The 18498-nt window shown below is 35.7% G+C and overlaps 3 protein-coding genes across 4 annotated transcripts in view; all 3 read right to left on the bottom strand.

Moving 5' to 3' along the window:
* vat1l (vesicle amine transport 1-like) overlaps positions 1-1083 on the bottom strand; it is a 41440-nt gene extending 40357 nt beyond the window's left edge. Inside the window, exon 1 of one of the 2 annotated variants that reach the window (XM_089117960.1) lies at positions 744-1083. In XM_089117960.1, the coding sequence (XP_088974086.1) occupies positions 744-952 (209 nt within the window). In that variant the 5' untranslated portion in view covers positions 953-1083. The remainder of the gene's footprint in view (positions 1-743) is intronic. The other variant, XM_039690737.2, reaches the window with a different exon arrangement.
* A 720-nt stretch (positions 1084-1803) lies between these two features.
* On the bottom strand, positions 1804-5016 carry bola3 (bolA family member 3). Its single transcript, XM_039690739.2, has 4 exons — positions 4844-5016; positions 4516-4645; positions 4347-4435; positions 1804-2230 (listed from the first exon to the last, which is right to left on the bottom strand). Exons 1-4 carry the CDS (start codon positions 4871-4873, stop codon positions 2165-2167), a joined length of 315 nt encoding a protein of 104 aa, XP_039546673.1. The 5' UTR covers positions 4874-5016; the 3' UTR covers positions 1804-2164.
* Positions 5017-6674: 1658 nt separating this feature from the next.
* Positions 6675-16897, bottom strand: bco1 (beta-carotene oxygenase 1). The gene is made up of 11 exons (XM_039690740.2): positions 16739-16897; positions 13531-13659; positions 13235-13364; positions 12674-12821; positions 11497-11638; positions 9216-9433; positions 8873-9124; positions 8649-8751; positions 7400-7494; positions 7156-7267; positions 6675-7036 (listed from the first exon to the last, which is right to left on the bottom strand). The coding sequence occupies exons 1-11, from the start codon at positions 16800-16802 to the stop codon at positions 6882-6884; spliced, it is 1548 nt and encodes a 515-aa protein (XP_039546674.2). The 5' UTR covers positions 16803-16897; the 3' UTR covers positions 6675-6881.
* Between the last annotated feature and the right edge of the window lie 1601 nt (positions 16898-18498).

Below are 18498 nucleotides of genomic sequence, written 5' to 3'. Positions count from 1 at the left end.
GGGCCTATTTTATCAAGTTCCCAACTCAAAATGAAAAAAAATATAATAATCATACACATATAGGATTATGTAAACAAACCTTTGTTAGATGTGATTTATCGATTTGACAACACACACACACACAAAAAATTATATATAGGCTATATTATGTAAACAAACTTTTGTTAGATGTGATTTATCGATTTGACAGCACATTAAGCTACACACACACACACACACACATATATATATATATGTGTATATATATATATATATATATAGTTTTTAATCAAATAATTTTAATTAATTTTAATATAGTTTTATAATTCAATCACCCACGAAAAGGCTACACTATTTGATTGTTCTATAAGCCGTGAAGCACAAGAACCAACCAGATGGGTAACAAACCTGCTAAATAATGTTTTGTGTATCATTAAAACAAAGTCTATCTTATAAAAGTGTATTTTTCCACCTTTTATAATCTGTGTGGTTTGAAATCTCTGTCAGAGGCAACAAAACACGCGTAGGCTACAGGAAAAACGGATTTATATCTGCAACTAACCTCCAAAACCGCCGAGATTTATATCATGAACTGCTTTAAATCCTAGATAAAGAACTAATATGGATTCTAGGTGAAGCACCTGTTCTTCTTGCTGCTAGTTGCAACATGTTGCTGCGGTTGCCAGTCGCTCGGAGTCTCAGATGTGATGTGGCATTTGGACCAAAATAAATAAATAAATGACCATTTAAGCAGAAATATTTACCATGCTTTCACGCGAATTTTGACTTCTCCTTCTTGAGGCTCTGGCATTGGTTTCTTGGTGACTTTGAGTTTGTTTAGACCACCAAAGCCCGTCAGCACAACAGCCCGCATTTCTTTCGGATCTATTACCGGAGAAACGGGATTCTCAGGCTCCTTCTGGTCCATCATTTGGTCGGTTTCTTCCGCAATCTCCGTCCCCTCCTTTGCCATGTCTGAAGATGATGTGAACCGCTGCTGAAACCCAACTGGAAACTGCGCTCTCTTTGCTGCTCCTGTCGCACCATCCACTACTGATGTCCGAATCCTTCTTTTGAACCGCTCATTCGAACCGATTCGCACAGCATTTGTAAATCATTGGACTAGTTAAGGAGAACATCGAACATGTGATAATGTAGGAGACATTTTAGAGGAAAAATTAGCTAAATAATATAATTTAACTACTTATTTACGCACCAACAAAAGGTTTATGCCGTAAAATGGTCTTCGGTAGACACTTTTAAGTGGCTGAGGAGACCCGATAGATTTGTTCGTGAACCGGTTCGCTGAAACCATAAGCGACTTATTCGTAAATACAAAGAGAAATAGCTATATTTAACTAAACATTTATGTCGATACAAGGAATTACGCCGAAATTTGGACGTTTGGCACATCAATGAATCAGTTTGAACCCATGAAACGAGCTCTCCAAACGAACCGATTCGCTAAAATGAATCAGATCGGATGCTTTCGTCGATAATGAAGCAGAGCATCATCACGGTTCCCAAATAAACTACAGTACCGTAAAATTAGTAATATCATACGTAATGTAACAAAACATGAGGAGAAGAAGGGTTCAAATAAGCTCTTTCTTTATTATACGAATTAGCCCAGAAAAAAAAAAATATTACTGAGGTTAATGGTTAAAAACGCTTAAAAACACAACATCTAGTGGTGAAAATAGTTTCTGTAGACCTAATATAACAGAAGGATCTGGTCATTTTAAAAGTACTATCAGTGAATCAATTACATATAACATAATAATAATTGATTTGTTGTTCCTACAATCAATCAAGTTTGCCAAGGAAAGGGAAGGGACATCATTTAATGGTTCAACAACAGGAAAAAACAGATAACTTACAAAGCAACTTCAAGAGCAATTTCACACAAACAAAGAAATGTGACTGACGATTCAAACAATCCACACATCTTTTTTCTTGCACACTCATTTAGGCAAAAACAATATTACATTCTTTTATCTTGTGCGTTTACAGCGTTCGTGAACCATACCTTGTCTATCTTCTTTTTAACGGTACATCTTGTATTCATAAAACCTATAAAGTATTTTTCCTGCCACTGTTACTGTGCAAGCAACTACTATATTTATTAAGGAGACAGACAGATGTGTGTGATACAATATTGTAGTGAGACAGCAGACTGAAACTCCTACTTTCTAGGAACATCTGTGAATATGCGTAGACCGTGCATGGCTTTAATCTCATCTTTAAGAGCCTGTTGAAAGACAAAACCACAGATTATTATTTACACTTAATAAATACTACTTTAAAGTGCCCCTATTATGATATTTTAGAGGTCATTATCCGAAATGGTTTGATAAAGGATTCAGTCTCTCTAAACCCCTCCTTTCCAAGAGCTTCGTCTGCTTTGATTGGTCGGACGGCCCAGTCTGTTGTGATTGGTCGAATGCTTACAGCACATGTCCTTCCTCAGCAATAGTAAGCACGATGTTTTACCATATCAATTTGAACCCATCTGATTGCTTTTGCAGCGTAGAAAACAGCGTCTTCTCAACATGTTCGACAACATGAAGCACACTCTTCCAGTCTCAGATACAATTACAGTGTTAAAGGGTCATAATAGACAAGTAGACATTGTTCGCTGGCAGTTAATGAATGGTATTATGCAAATTTGTTACAAACCTGCATAGGTTCATTCACAAATTAAGATTGAAATTACAGACGACTCGTTTCAGAATTGGTTTTGATTACTCCATTTATCTGCAATAGAGGGTATGCGCGTGACGTACCCGTCGGCCGGAGTGCCTGCAGTTCCTCACAGTGAGCGGCAAAAAGACTGAGCAGCTCTATTTGTTTTCAGCGTGAATGCCGTGAAAAACAAACACAACACATATAAATTGGGAAAGAGCTTTGCGATTGACTAGATTTGACAAAAAAATCGGAGGTATATTTTTACAGACTGCTATAGAAAGAGGAGCAAATGGATCGCTGCAATTCACAGAAACAACTGGACTCCAGTCAGCGAAAGGTGGATTTGCAGTTATCATTTTGTGTCAATATGCTGAATTTAGCTGTAAAACCATACCCATATATATTGTATTGTTATATATATATATTAACAACTCATCAATTAAATATTTATCATTGCATATTCTGTATTATTGGTTGTTTTTTAATAAACACTGACCAAAAAAAAGGTCTGGACGATATGATATATCTATATATAACACTGATATAAGTGATCACCCGGATTTAGACCCATTTATATAAAGCGTTCACAGGCAAATTTGCTTTATGTTTAGGTCTATATTGCTTTTATTTCCCCGGTGTCGAAATCAGGCAAACATAAATGTCAGGCAACACGATTCCTGGCTGCATGTCAATATCCATGGATCCCTGGATAGTAAGTTGTATACTCACTATATTGAGTCCAACATTTAGTTTAAATTGATAAAATTATTTGTTTTAGTCGCATTTTAGCAGTTTCCCCTATTAAATCCAGTCACGCAGCAGATCTTTTGCCACTCAGTCAGGCTGAGGAGGGTTGTTCCAGCGTCAATGCATTCCCTCTATTTGATCTTTGAACACTGAAGACAGGCTGCTGAAAATTCAGCTTTTCCATCATATGAATAAATTACATTTTAAAATATTATCAAATAGAAATCTTTTAGCCTTGGAGAGCAGTAGAGACTTCAATCAAAAATATGAAGAAAAAAAAAATCTAAATTATTCCAATTTTGTGACCGAATAATATATTAAAAGAATATTAGGCAACATTTTAGTTTAGGATTCAATTCAATTCAAATGTTTCTTGAGATAAATATTTTCAAATGTAATTTATTCCTGTGATCAAAGCTGAAGTTTAGCTTTTGGGTGAAACGTGATTGTAGTGGTTCTCCATGTAATATATTTTATGGTTTTGTTATAACTTATGTTTTGTTTATTGATTTTAAATTGTTTTTTTTTTTTAGATTTATAATATTGTTTGTATGCATGCACTGCAATAGTTTGTATGTCATGCTTATTTTATCTATTGTCTATGTTAAGAGCTCTGAGAATTGACTTTTAAAAGCGCTATATAAAATAAAGTTGTTATTATTATTATTATTATAACATTTGAATATATTCAAATATAAAAGCAGTTATTTAAAATTGTAATAATATTTAACAATAATACCATTTGTTTTGTATTTTTAATCAAATAAGTGCAGCCTTGGTAAGCGTAAGAGACTTATTTTAAAACATTAAAAACTTTGAACTGTAACACTTTTAAGTTAAGTGATAATAATTGATTTGACAGTAGTGTAAAATGCTAAAAGATGCAAACTATTTACTGCTCTATTATACTGAACCTAATTATGAATACTTACCTGATTGACTAATTGGTGCTGTTGTACAGTTCTCTTCCCTTTAAACTCGTCAGACTCGATGTGTATTTCGTACATGGCACCACAGCCACCTGAAATGAGCCCAAATACATTAATCCACATTACCTAACTGTCTAAAGATAATGTCAGATCATTTAAAGCCAGGACTCACCTGATATATCCACAACCTTGAGCGCCGAAGCCTGAGGAAACTTCTCCTGTAATACTCGTTTGATTCGCACCTCTCCATCAGTCAGACTGGACGACGAGCGCGAGATTACATTTCTACACAACGTTTGAGACTAAATACACAGGGGAACAGGACGGTAAATGATTAAAATATGACATTATTTATGCCTGCGTATTTCACAAGGTGATTTTAGCTCGCTGCGTGGGTTCACAAAGAATCTCTCACATAAACACATTGTACTAGGACTGTCATCGTGACGTAAGATAGCAAGCGAGATAAAACAAAAACAAGACAAGATTCAGATAGTTACGTTGCATCTGAGGGCTCTGAGCAGAGACATGTTGGTGGCAGACAGGTCCTCAATGCATCAAAGTATAATAAAATATAAATAAAGCCTATATTAAACTGAAAACACACTTGACAAAGTCATGTCCCGTTCAATTCCAGCGCGCGTCTCAGGAATATGTCGTCATCACGCGCAGGTTCTCACCTCTGGCGCCCCCTGGTGATCCAAATGTTAATGATCATATACTGGATATGGATAAGTTACCACCAGGATTTTTTTTTTTTTTTTTTTTTTTTTTTGTGAAAAATATAATTTTAAGTAGGGAACAATGATATGCATATGAAAATAGCATGTAATAAAACAATTCTGTATTTATAACAGGTTCATGTATATAAAAGAAAAAGTAGCATATTCAGTACAATAAACAAATGCTAAATCTTTAGACACTTAAGGGGGCTTGCAAGGAAAAAATAAGTTAAAAGTAAAGTAAATATAATTAAAGCATGTACAAAATCTTAGAAGAAAAGTGACATTATATTCACCAGGGGATTGATTATCTTTGGCTATTTGTTTTATGGATGATAAATAATTTTTGCATTATTTTTTAAAGCAGGTTAAAGAGGGTTTGCTGTTATTTAATTAGCTTTTATGTATATTTACCGATAATAATAATATTTAACATCAATTTCATATTTTTTTGAGAGGCCAAATAAATGACTTGTTTATTTCAATTGTAAAAACAGCGCTCTTCCCCATCTGATAATGTTAAACAGAGACTAAGACCAGAAGAACTGCGGCAAAGCTACAGTACTGTGAAAGAGTTTAAGGCACTTGTGTAAAAATGCTGTAAATGAGAATGTTTTCAAAAATGTCATAATCATAAATAGATTTTATTTATCAATTCACTTTTATTAGTTAACTATTATTAACTGTTATTAACTTTTAACAGTTAACTAAATCAAATCAATGGGTGTTTAGTACCCTTAACGTTTAAAACTGTCCAGGTATTGCACATAGTTTTTTTAGTTTTGCAGGTTTTTTCAAGCATCTTTGGAAACGTTGCCGCAGTTCTTCTGGTCTTAGTCTCTGTTTTTTCTGTTTCTTCATATAATTTCAGATGCACTCGATGATGAGATCCGACCTTTGTGTGGAGCATTTTAGCTGTCGTCAGAATCAAAAATTTTATTGGATTATTACAATTAATGTCTGGAAATGTAAACCATTTCTTTGAGGCGAAAATACTAGTGTGCCTAAGACTTCTGCACAGTACTGTATATATATATATATATATATATATATACATACTTTTACTGGCGTGTACATTTTAATACATTTCCTATTACTCTACTTTTTATCGCCAATTTTCAACTCTGGCAACTTAAATACATTTGAATATGTAAGAGTGTTTTGTATTCTAATATAAGGATTGCTCTACACACACTTTTAACTTCTCTAAAGGATTAAATTCCTCCATAAATGAATTATACTGAAAAAAATTGACCAGCTTCATCTATCAAAACAACATATACAACTTTTTTCTCATACCACTCTTGTTAAATAATGTATTCCTGTTTATAATAATGGTCCTATTATTTATAAATGGGGGATAAAATGGTGAGAGGAAGAAACAAAAGGGTTTGAATCACCTATTGATTTGAATCTTATAAATCGATTCCCTAAAAAAGATTCATACAGGCTGGGATTTAAACCAGCCTAAAGTTCTGACAGTTCAAACACCATAATATCTTCACTTTATGATTGCTTTATGCAAGCAAAAAACACAGCACAATACTTCACATATTTGTTGGATATTACTAAATGCAATTAATGACCTTTCAAAACAGTCCTTTTTTTTACACGTTTAATATTATTGACAAACAACAAGCAAACAAAGCACGATTTGTAGAAACATTTTTACAGTTATTTACGCATGGTCCACTTTACAGCTGATAATGCAATACATTTTTTGAAAACTTTGTAACTAGACCATCAAAATATCAACATTTACAGGACATTCTCCATCTCTGTCATTGTGCCTAGACGGCTGGCAGACATGAAACTCTTAACTACTGTCTGGTATGAAGTAGCCGTGCATGTCCATGTGAAACTCTACATCTACACAAGCCCGGGCAACTTCTTTGAAAGACTTGCCGTCGAGCATCAGCAGAAAGCCACCCACCCTTGGTTTGGCGTTTATGATAACTGTCAGGATTACACCTAAAAAAAAAAAAAAAAGACAAAAGAGACAAATTGAGCTATTTTTTTATTAAAACACCATCAATTAAGGCGGTATTTGACCTATTTGGTCATATTTCTTATGAAAGGCAGTAACTAACCATCATCTTCATCAACTGCATCAGGCCTGGGAATGAAAACAGGCTCTGATGGAAATCCGTCCTCTCCAGTCCACTCAAGCCGCTGCTTTGTTTCAGCATCAAACTTTACAATCTGTAAAAAAAAATATATATATTTCTGATTGGCAAAAATGTGTTCGATTCTTATGGAATGCATTCACTGATAAAATGTTTTAAAGTCCTGCCAAGTTCATAGATATATTGTACAAATGAAAGCGATAAATACCTTTGTGGCCACTGGGGATAAGTCCACACAACACATGTAAGAATATCTGTACTTCTTTCCATTGAAATTGTAATTAATTCTTGGAAGTTCGACACCTAAATGCAAAACATAAGTTTAGAGGTTAAAAGAGTATACACACACACAGACAGGCAGATTCCCAGTCACACCACTGAGAATGGCCGAAGTTACACATACGGTGTTTCACTCAATTGAGGCTAAAGCAAAGGTTTGACTCTTGAGCGTCTGGGGCGAGTGATTTCAAAGTTAAGTCAATGTAAAGATGCATTTACGCCACTGATCTATATAATGACGGGATAGCTCATGACGTTCTAAACTGCCACTAGGATCGGACGTGAAGCCACCGGAAGTGTTCGAGCGGCCATCTTACGATTCCCTACCAGCAGGGGGCTCCAACCATAGATATGTATATAAAGGCCAGATGTGTTACGGCGGAGTTTCCATCGTCATCACCGGCGGCCATCTTGTCACAGACAAGCTGATGTAAGATGAACGGTCAGCACGAACACAAATACTCTTATCTCGTTGAAATCTTGACGGATTTACAAACGGTTTGGTTTCTTACAAACGTTATTAACGTGGCTATAATTATCTGGATGATTATTTACTTATACACTTTTTATTTATAAGTATGCAGTGTCATGACTACATCTCTGGCGTTTATAACAAAACAAACCGTTTGAAAATCGGTAGAAAATTTAGCAAGTTATGGTACATGTACCTTTAACACAATGTTACGAGTGAGCGAGCTGCCTGTGACAAGATGGCCGCCAGGTGCAGACGTCGACCTCTATTGGCCAGCAGCGTGGACGACATATCTAGCCTTTATATACATATCTATGGCTCTGATGGCACTTTTAAAGGGATACTCCACTATTTTTGGAAATAGGCTCATTTTACCACTCCCCCAGAGTTAAACAGTTGAGTTTTACCGTTTTCAGATCCATTCAGCCGATTTTCCGATATTTAGAAGAATATTAGTAACCAGACAGTTTCTGGTCTCATTGACTTCCATAGTATATTTTTTTCCTACTATGGAAGTCAATGAGACCAGAAACGGTCTGGTTACTGATATTCTTCTAAATATCAGAAAATCGACTGAATGGACTTGAAAACGGTAAAACTCAATTGTTTAACTCTGGGGGAGTTGTAAAATGAGTCTATTTCCCAAAAAAAGTGGAGTATCCCTTAAAGATGACTTAAAGTGTAAAACGAAGTGCCATTAGCTTACCATCACAGAGTATTTCGCCCTGACACAGAACTTTCCCATCTTTCTCCTTTACAGCACTTGCTCTAGTGTATTTCAGTTTGACCAGATCTTCCCCCGTCTCACCCTGAGAGTCAAAGAAAAAAATCATGTTCATTGTCTATGATCAGAGGCTTTGAGTACAACATAATAAAGTAGATTTCCATTGATGGAAATGCCTTGCAAACACTGTTACCAACATAACGTACCTTGTCAGTAAGTGGCAACACAAATCTTCTGCACTTGGGCTTGACATACATAGCATTATTGCCCATCTGGTCCTTCAGCTTGTCCAGGTAAAACATATCATACAAGCTGTTGTCATCATAGGCGATCACATCGAAAACAACATGCCCATCGTCTTCAAAGGCATTGACGTGATGGTAGACGGCCATGGCACCCGTGTAGAATTTGGTCCCAACTTCCTTCTTTGTCTTTCGGTCAATAAGATGAATCAGGGTCTAATGAATAGAAGAGGTGAAAGGAGTTTAGAGATGCTTTGTCCAGTTGACAATCGAGTGACCAAACGTGGATTCAAATACGTGTCCTTACGCTGTCTTCAGGGTGGAACTTCATGCAGCTGGCCCAGCTTACCCTCCTCAGGTAGGCGGTGGCCATTTTGAGGATGTCCAGCTTCAAGGGCTGTTCGATAAAGATGAAGTAGTTGTCAGTCATGCCAAAGCTGTGGTAATAACTGGGTGTGAGGAGGGACCGGCAGGGCACGGTGCACACGACCTCAGCGTTTTTCAGTGGAGACCCGTCTGAGCGACCTGAGAAACAATTGTTGATTGGTCGGTCTTAGCATGTCATAAATAGCCATAGGAGAAATAGCTTTTTTGCAAAGCAATATATTCGGGTTGTTCAAAGTTTCCGAAGCGCTCGAAACACCACATACTGGTCAAAGCGTAAAAGCAACAAAAACTGCTATCAGACACCTTTTACAAACCAATTACGAATGTTTTCTTGAAAGTGTAATGTAGTTAAAGGGATAGTTCACTCAAAAATCCTTTACTCGCCCTCATGTTGTTCCAAAACTGTAGGTGTATCTTTTTTCTGTTAAACACAAAAGATGATATTTTAAAGAATGCTTTGTAACCAGAAAGTTTACGATAGCCATTGACTCCCATGGTATTTTTTTTCTACTATGGCAGTCAATGGCTACCGTCAACTGGTTGATTACCTATAGACCCCTTTTGCGCCGAAGTCACAGTTACGTCATGGCGCAAGCTGGAGGCAAAACAAAGTGAAAACTGGAGGCGGCCAATGCAAACCAGCACAGATTCGGCGACATAATAAGGAGCTTAAATTACTTTTATTATTATTAAATGTCATCTCATTGTGTTGTTTGGTGCAAGTATCAATGAAAAATGAATGTGCTGTATCTGGACTTTTTATTTCTAGAAAATATTCTAGGGCTGTGCAAAAATTAATTGCGATTAATCGCATCCAAAATAAAAGTCTGTGTTTACATAATATATTTGTGTGTGCTGTATATAATTATTTTGTATATATAAATACCTATGCATGCATGTATATATTTAAGAATTATTTATGCTTAAATTCTGTATATATATATATTATATAAATATTTTATATATGAGTAACACATTTTCTTAAATATATACATGCATGTGAGTGTATTTATATATACACAGCACACACAAATATATTATGTAAACACAGACTTTTATTTTGGATGCGATTAATCGCAATTAAATTTTGCACAGCCTTAAAATATTCACATCATTAAAATCGCACCGTAATGTCACTCTTTACATTGTCGTCTTCTCTGCCCTGGCTCGGCAGAACTGTGGATCGTACACACAAGTCTTGTACAGGACCAGTCAGCACATCTAAAGATTTATATGCCCTCAGTTTCTCTTTACGATCGGTTTCTCTATAAGGTAGGTGTAGAAGTCAGGCCACTTAACCGAGGTAACGTAACGTTAATCCGGTCAGATCATCCATGCATTGAGTGAGCGTGTAGGCGGCTACGGGTCGGCCAATCTGGTTCAGTCCGTTAAAATGAACTTTTGAAAATAACAATCGCAGTCCTGGACAGTGAGTGACCTTACGTATTAAGATAAAATCTGATTTTCTACAGTCATTGTTAAAAAACAAGCTAATAAAACTTGCTAACTAGCATTAGTGAAGCAGCCAGAGGGATCGTTCTGCCTCCACCTAAGCTCCGCCCACATAAAAAACGTCACCATGTTTACCAACTGAAAAGGGGTCTATATTCTTTTAAATATCATCTTTTGTGTTCAACAGAGGAATGAAACTCATACAGCTTTGGAACAACATGAGGATGAGTAAGTGATGACAAAACTACCCCTTTAAAATAATCTACAAATAATCTAATACCATTATGTATGAAGTGTCTGTATGTGTTATGTTAATCGGCTTCTTTTGAGCGTTTTAAAGGGTTAGTTCACCCAAATATGAAAATTCTGTCAGTATTTACTCACCCTCATGTTGTTCCAAACCTCTATGTGTTTATTTGTTCTGCTGAACACAAAGGGAGATATTTGGAAGAATGTTTTAATCAAACAGATCTCATTCCCCATTGACTTCCATAGTAGGAAAAAATACATACTATGGTAGTCAATGGGGAATGAGATCTGTTTGATTAAAACATTCTTCCACATATTTGTGTTCAGTAGAACAAATAAACACATAAAAGATTTGGAACAACTTGAGGGTGAGTAAATACTGACAGAATTTTCAATTTTGGGTGAACTATCCCTTTAAGTTTAACACTTGGGGTTTTGGATTGGAACAAACCCCTAAGATGAGTAATAGTAATGTGCACCGTGAAACGCAGCATACTTACTTCCTCCTGCAACCTTGAACAAAGTGTATTTAGTTTTGCCTTTCTCTGCAATGCATGTTCCCATACTGTAGGCATTTCCCTCTTTATCATAATGCGTATGTGATGCCACAATATTGACAGGAAGGTGTTTCAGGTAGTCCACCTAGAGTGAATAAAACAACAACAATATTCTCTGAGAACGTGTAAACAGAAATTAAGAGCAGCAATACACTATGACAACTAACATGCATAATAGTTTGAGCATACTAATGGATGTTTACGCTGTTAATGTATTTGGTCTTGAAGGACTAGAGTTGTGGCATTTAAACAATGCCCAATTGGCACTAAGGGGCCTAAAGTGTGCCAAGAAAACATCCCCCACACCATTACACCACCACCACCAGCCTGCACAGTGGTAACAAGGCATGATGGATCCATGTTCTCATTCTGTTTACGCCAAATTCTGCCTCTACCATCTGAATGTCTCAACAGAAATCGAGACTCATCAGACCAGGCAACATTTTTCCAGGCTTCAACTGTCCAATTTTGGTGAGCTCTTGCAAACTGTCGCCTCTTTTTCCTATTTGTAGTGGAGATGAGTGGTACCCGGTGGGGTCTTCTGCTGTTGTAGCCCATCCGCCTCAAGGTTGTGCGTGTTGTGGCTTCACAACGGTTGTAACGAGTGGTTATTTCAGTCAAAAGTTGCTCTTCTATCAGCTTGAATGAGTCGGCCCATTCTCCTCTGAAGGCATTTTCGCCCACAGGACTGCCGTATACTGGATGTTTTTCCCTTTTCACACCATTCTTTGTAAACCCTAGAAATGGTTGTGTGTGAAAATCCCAGTAAATGAGCAGATTGTGAAATACTCTTGAGACCAACAACCATGCCACGCTCAAAATTGCTTAAATCACCTTCTTTCCCATTCTGACATTCAGTTTGGAGTTCAGGAGATTGACCAGGACCACACCCCTAAATGCATTGAAGCAACTGCCATGCGATTGGTTGATTAGATAATTGCACTTATGAAAAATGGAACAGGTGTTCCTAATAATCCTTTAGGTGGGTGTAGTTTTAAAGAGAAAATACTCAGCAATAGTGTCGACTTAAGAATTTGCACATGGTTTGTCTTAAGACATAAAAACGCCACATAGACATATTCAAGACTAAACTAGATATATTTACAAGCAGTATTTTTACCTTTTCTTGAGTCTCTAAAGTGATGGGGTCAATTTTACGAATATAATTGGTTTCAGATGTAGCATGGTAGTCATTTCCATATTTGATTATGTTATTGGCACAGTTGTCAGTGAAGTCCGGGATGGTGTGGCTGAGGAAGGTGATCACTCTGAAAAGAGTTAAAAAGAACAATTAGTTCACAAATAACACTGTGCTTATACACACATACAGCAACAAATTTAACATTTTATTATTCAACATCTGATGAGCTGTTTTATGTGAAAAGAACATTAAAATCTAACTATTCTTATAGTCACTAGTTGAATTTTAGCTGATTGTGTTAATAGGTCACATTGGTTAATTTGAGTGTGATCCATAAAAATGCCTAAAATTCATTGTGAAGGGTCAAGTATTAAATTTGAAATATAATAGTATTCCTCTTTATAATTAAATTAATGATAATATATCCCATAAGACAATAATTAAAGAGAGATTTCTTCATATTTAGGTTTAATGCATTGTAAATTTCCATTGAAGAATCAGGTTTTTATAAATACATGAATCTTTCTGAACTTTACTTACTTGGAGAATATATTTTTGCATGGGTCTGGGTACGCCATAGTCCCCATCTCGGACACCACTATCCTGTTGGCCTGCATGTTGGATTTGTAGGTGTCGCCTTGAAGAAATTTGCTCCTGTATGTTACCTCTCCTGAAAATGAATCAAAAGTCAAAAAACATTCATGTGGAGAACTGAGGTGACAAAGGTCCCCGATGACAGACCAAGAACTGATGAAAGACCACCTGTGCATCTTGTTTTCAGATCAAATATCTATTTCATATCTTAGACTTTAATTAATAAGCAATAAAGTTAATACCTTTATTGATTGTGAAATTGTGCAAAAGTGCCATTCCATCAAACCAATGGTTGTATGACGTCTCTCCCACTGAGAAAAGGCCGGGTCCATTGCGTATAAGCGTGCCGTTCAGCCATTCAGGAACCAAGCCTGCAGAGAAGATGACACCTGTTTAAACTGGAGTTAAAGTGGAGCAATTTGGTCTAATTCGATGATTATGTCCACTTCTCTTTCCAAACCATCTGCTATTAAGCTAATATAACCATTCAAAAAGAGAAAATTGCTTAAGGCCGCCTCCACAAGCACTGAACTATAAAGAGACACTCTATAAGGCACCTAAAACAAATTCATCTTTTCTCTGTTTTCTGGCCTTTCCTGTAGCTCAAGTCAGTTTACTACTGAAATTAATTCAGTTTTATGATTAGACTAAAATTGTCTGCCTCTTTATTGTAAATAGATTATATTTCTCCCTCATTTTTAAGTGAATAAAAATAAATCCAAGTGAAAATATTCATAATGATTTTTAGGAGTGGAATTCAAGCACTTTTACTCAGCGCAGCTGGTGTTTTCCAAGGGTGGGGTAGTGGTTTACAATAATAAAAATCTATATTCATAATTGCAAAATCTGGACTGTTTAAGAGCTCATTCAATCATAAAATCCAGTCAAGACAGAGTAAAAGGTTCAATGAATAATCAGATGTACATTACATGCAAAAAACAGCCCAGTAAAATTTTATATGAATGGTAGACCATAGCAAAAATAAAATTGTGGTCCAATTTGCACAAAAAAAAAGAAAGAAAAAAACGCACTATTGCATTGCTTTCTGAAAGAGGGAGAAGGATGGATTGTGACAGTAGTAGACAGAAAGACAAGATGCTCTATTTTAAACCACAACACATTTATATTCGCATACGGGTGCAACAAGAACACCTTTCAGCAGCAATGACAGTCTGGACATCAAAAATACAGAATTTAAGAAAGCAACTCCAATTTTAGAAATAAAATTAAAAAGAAACACAAGATTAAATCTATAAAGTATGTTTGCATTAATTTACGTATAGTCAGTTTGCAGTTGCTGTTTGTCTATTGTGATTGAATTATTGAATCATTCAAACTGATTTATTTTTAAATTATTAAACAAAGTATTATTTTAAGAAGACTCCAGCAATATTTTTTCAGAACCTTTAGTAAACGACATGTTATTTTGTTTAGTTGTATTCAGAATCGTGGGAGATTATTCGATTTCAAACAAAAACAAAAATGTGATTCCTAATTTATTAAGAATCGTGCAGCTCTCTTACACTACAATGAACTGTATTTAGTAAGAAAAATGTTAGTGCTACAACTTAATCTTTTGCCTGGTAAAGTAATTTAATACAAAGATATGAAGTGAATGAAGAATATGTGCCTTAGGAGATTTGTTCACCATGTGAATGACAAGACAGTACAAAGATGTATGTTCTAGTGTGGTTTTTAACGTATGCAGCAACCTATTTTATGCAAATATTTGTCCTAAGTAAATGAGTTACTATGGAAGATAACGCTATGCCTAAAACGCATTGCTTCAAAGATAGTATTCCACACGCTTGTGTTTATATCTAATCATTTCAGGTTAATAAAATGCATGTTTCAGGTTGCTTTAAAGATGGCTGAGGAGAGCTGATCATTCACATGTACTTTTGTTTGTGCTTGCACTGCCTCAACACAATGAGACTCACGATCCATGACTCAATCTATAATAAAAGTTACTTTAAAAAAACAAAACTTAAAGGACGCTCTAATGCATTTTCAAAATATTTCAAAAAACATTAAAATCAAGCCTTTTTTCTTCCAAACTTTCACAACCATGTACAAAACCTAAAAAAATAAGTGGGAAGGAATCCAATGAAGGTACATAGTATAGATTTTAAATTCTTATTTGACGTTTTGATCTAGAGCCAATCAAAAGTGTTTTATGATGTCTGCTGAAATTACATATTCAGTGTTATCAGGCGTTCTCAACTGATAAAACTATACTTTGCTCAAACTTCAGGTGGAAATTTTTACAATAAATGTAGGAGTCCAAGCTAGGGTGACCAACAGTCCTGTTTTCTCGTCATGTACTGGCCGTCCTGGCTGTTTATATATATATATATATATATATATATATATATATATATATATATATATATAAATGATGAAAATGTCCTGGTTTTCAAAAAACTGCAGGGAAAGATCAGCTTTACAGCAAAATATAGATGGGCACACAAGGAGGATGATGAAGAAAAACAGGATAAAGAGGAAGAAAACTAAAGATATAATTTGTTAGTTCGTTTTTGTACGTTTGTGAGATCTATTTTTTGTTCAATTTGGGGGGTTTTCTTTTAGTTATTTATTATTTATATATTTATTTTTCTAATACAGAAGAGACATTATTTCTATCATTATTTCATTCATTATTTTTGAAACCTGTCATAATAAAGCATGTTGAGTAACCTCTGAGAAGCCTATCTGAATTTGTGTCTTGTAATATAACATTTTTCTATCCATACTAAGGAGGCATAGCCTACTTTAAATGTATTGAATTTGAAATTGAATAAGCTTTGAGTATAATTTGAGGATCTGTTTGCTGGGCCGAGTGTCCTGGTTTTTGAAATATCACCCTAGTCCAAGCACAAAGATAAATTGCTATAAATCCTCAAAAGAAAAACAAATTACTGAAATTTGCCAGGTCACGTAATTATTCCATGTAAAACTTATGTTTTACTAAAACATACACATTGGGCAGTTCATTTAAAAACTTGGTAGCCTATTTTGTTATAAAGACCGTTAACAAAAGTTATCAATATAATATACGTCATGCCTACTGCAAGGCATTTTGTAACAAAACATTTTTACTGGCTCTAACAAAATTGTGATCCGTTCTGGTAATTTATTGTTTAGTAATTATTTCTCTGACATTGGCCTATGGACAGAGCTAGTCTAGACGTATAAATATAAGAAAATCACATTGTGAAAGGTGTAGCTTAATTTTGACAAAATCACAGTGTGCTTTACCTCATGAAAAATAGGCCTAACGTTAGGCCTCGATAAAACTCTACAGTCAAAGTGCATGAATGTTTCATGTTTCACGCAGAAGTTTTTTTTAGTAGCCTACTCACTTGGTTTATTACTTGGTTTATCAATAAACAAACGTCAACGATTCACAACAAGCTCGTGACATTTGGCACCGGCTTTTCCTCCACCTACCTTTTACTTCAGTTTTGATGGGCTCCGGATGCTCTTCCTTGTTTTTACCGTAGTCGTACTGCATCTTTCCCGCTTTGTCCAAAGTTTCTCCCTAGAAGAGTGGCATTCAGTTTCCAAACACAAACTCTCTATAAAGCTTCAGGAAGATGAAAGCTCCGCCTCTCGTTACAGGACTTATATGCCTACTGCACTCATGTTTACAATGTGTCCTCTTCCTCATCACTGCCGTGGCCCAGTGGCCTCCTGATTGTTCTTAAAATGTAAACAAGAACAAATTGTATTTATCCAATTACACATAATGTGTTAATTTCAATGCCATTCAATCCTTGTATTCAATGCAATTCAGTTAATTGCAAAAAAAGATGACTGAGTTCAATATGAAAAAGTAAGGTCAGTCAGGTAGCCTATATATATTTCTTTTGTTGTTCTTTTTGTGCATGTATGGTGCTGTTATCGAAGCAAAATAATCCAGTCCTATTGAGTCATATGAAGTGGGTTGCCTCAGGGAATGTAGATCATTTGACTTACAGTGCTTTACTATACTGACTTGATCTCAGTAATGTCCTCCTGTTATCAGAATTTTTTGCTGCTGAAAAAAAATTATGATGGTGAATAACATATTTCTACAATTAAATTGGTAAACAAAGAACATCGACTTTTAAAGTCACCATAAAATCAAAACAGACATTTCCTAGTTTTTAATAGAATATTGCAGCATTTATTATAAATATTGTTTTTTTTTATTCATATACCTCATAATCTTGAATCAAAATAACTTTCTCTCTCTTGTAGATAAATCTCTTCTCAGTGAGTGTTTATATAGGCACAAGGGCATGGCAACCTGTCACTCACATGGGATTGACCAATAGAAAACCACAACCACTCAATCAATTCCCTATGGATAAAATCAAGCCCTGCCCACACGTTTTTTTTTTTTTTTTATAGCTTCAGTATATGGAAGCTTGTTTCTGCCACTGAATAAAACAAAATTAAAAGGGTAATTGCGACTTTTTATCTTACTATTCAGATTTTTTTCCGCAAAATTTCAAGTTTAATTGTGAGATGTAAACTCGCAATTGCAAAAACAAAAAGATGAAAGCTGCCTTCGGAGGACGCATTACAAGGTCTGAAGGCTTCAAGGCATGTCCGAATGCAATGTTAGTTTCACTTCCTGAGCCTGAGATGCCTTCATCTGATCGATTTTTGAAGGCAGCAGATGTATCCTTCACTGCCTTTGATATCCCACAATCCTCTGCTTTCCGTTTTGTGACAGAAAAATAAAGATGGCGTGACGTCTGAAAGTTGCGGCTGGTCATCGGTTTGTGTGTAAATGCATTTTTGATCAATGTTTACCAATAATGATGTTATTTCCTGCAGGAAATTACTACTGCATTCATCAAATATTCACTTAGTTTTGATGTAGATTAATAAACCGTAACACTGCCTCAGAAGTCTGTCCGAAATCAGGAACCTTCGTGTGCAAACGGTGCCTGCGAAGTCATTGCCTGATAGGGCATCGAGGCAACAAGTCAGCTGCCTATATTTCAGATGCAGATAATAACATGTTTGGAGCCGATATATGCACTTGGGAATGCTTTGATAGTCTATTATAAACTCATGGGGCATTATGCATTTAACACAGCAACTGGATCAAAAATCCATTCACTCCTCTTTTTTATCCTCATGCTCCGCCCACGACCGCTGACAGACTGTCCCGTATTAGCATATTTCCGCCCTCAGCCATTTGTGCCATATGGCTT

Source organism: Pimephales promelas, chromosome 1 (assembly GCF_988280905.1).
Source record: "Pimephales promelas chromosome 1, fPimPro1.hap1.1, whole genome shotgun sequence".
Classification (NCBI taxonomy): domain Eukaryota; kingdom Metazoa; phylum Chordata; class Actinopteri; order Cypriniformes; family Leuciscidae; genus Pimephales; species Pimephales promelas.
This window is presented reverse-complemented; position numbering and strand designations above follow the sequence as displayed.

Coding starts and splice junctions, on each gene's coding strand:
- bola3 (XM_039690739.2), bottom strand. CDS start 4,873: ATGTCTCTGCTCAGAGCCCTCAGATGCAAC. Junction 4,646..4,843: donor TCAGAGCCCTCAGATGCAAC/GTAACTATCTGA, acceptor CTGTGTATTTAG/TCTCAAACGTTGTGTAGAAA. Junction 2,231..4,346: donor AGCACCAATTAGTCAATCAG/GTAAGTATTCAT, acceptor GTCTTTCAACAG/GCTCTTAAAGATGAGATTAA.
- bco1 (XM_039690740.2), bottom strand. CDS start 16,802: ATGCAGTACGACTACGGTAAAAACAAGGAAGAGCATCCGGAGCCCATC. Junction 9,125..9,215: donor AGTTCCACCCTGAAGACAGC/GTAAGGACACGT, acceptor TCTATTCATTAG/ACCCTGATTCATCTTATTGA. Junction 7,268..7,399: donor TATCCCCAGTGGCCACAAAG/GTATTTATCGCT, acceptor TTTTTTTTACAG/ATTGTAAAGTTTGATGCTGA.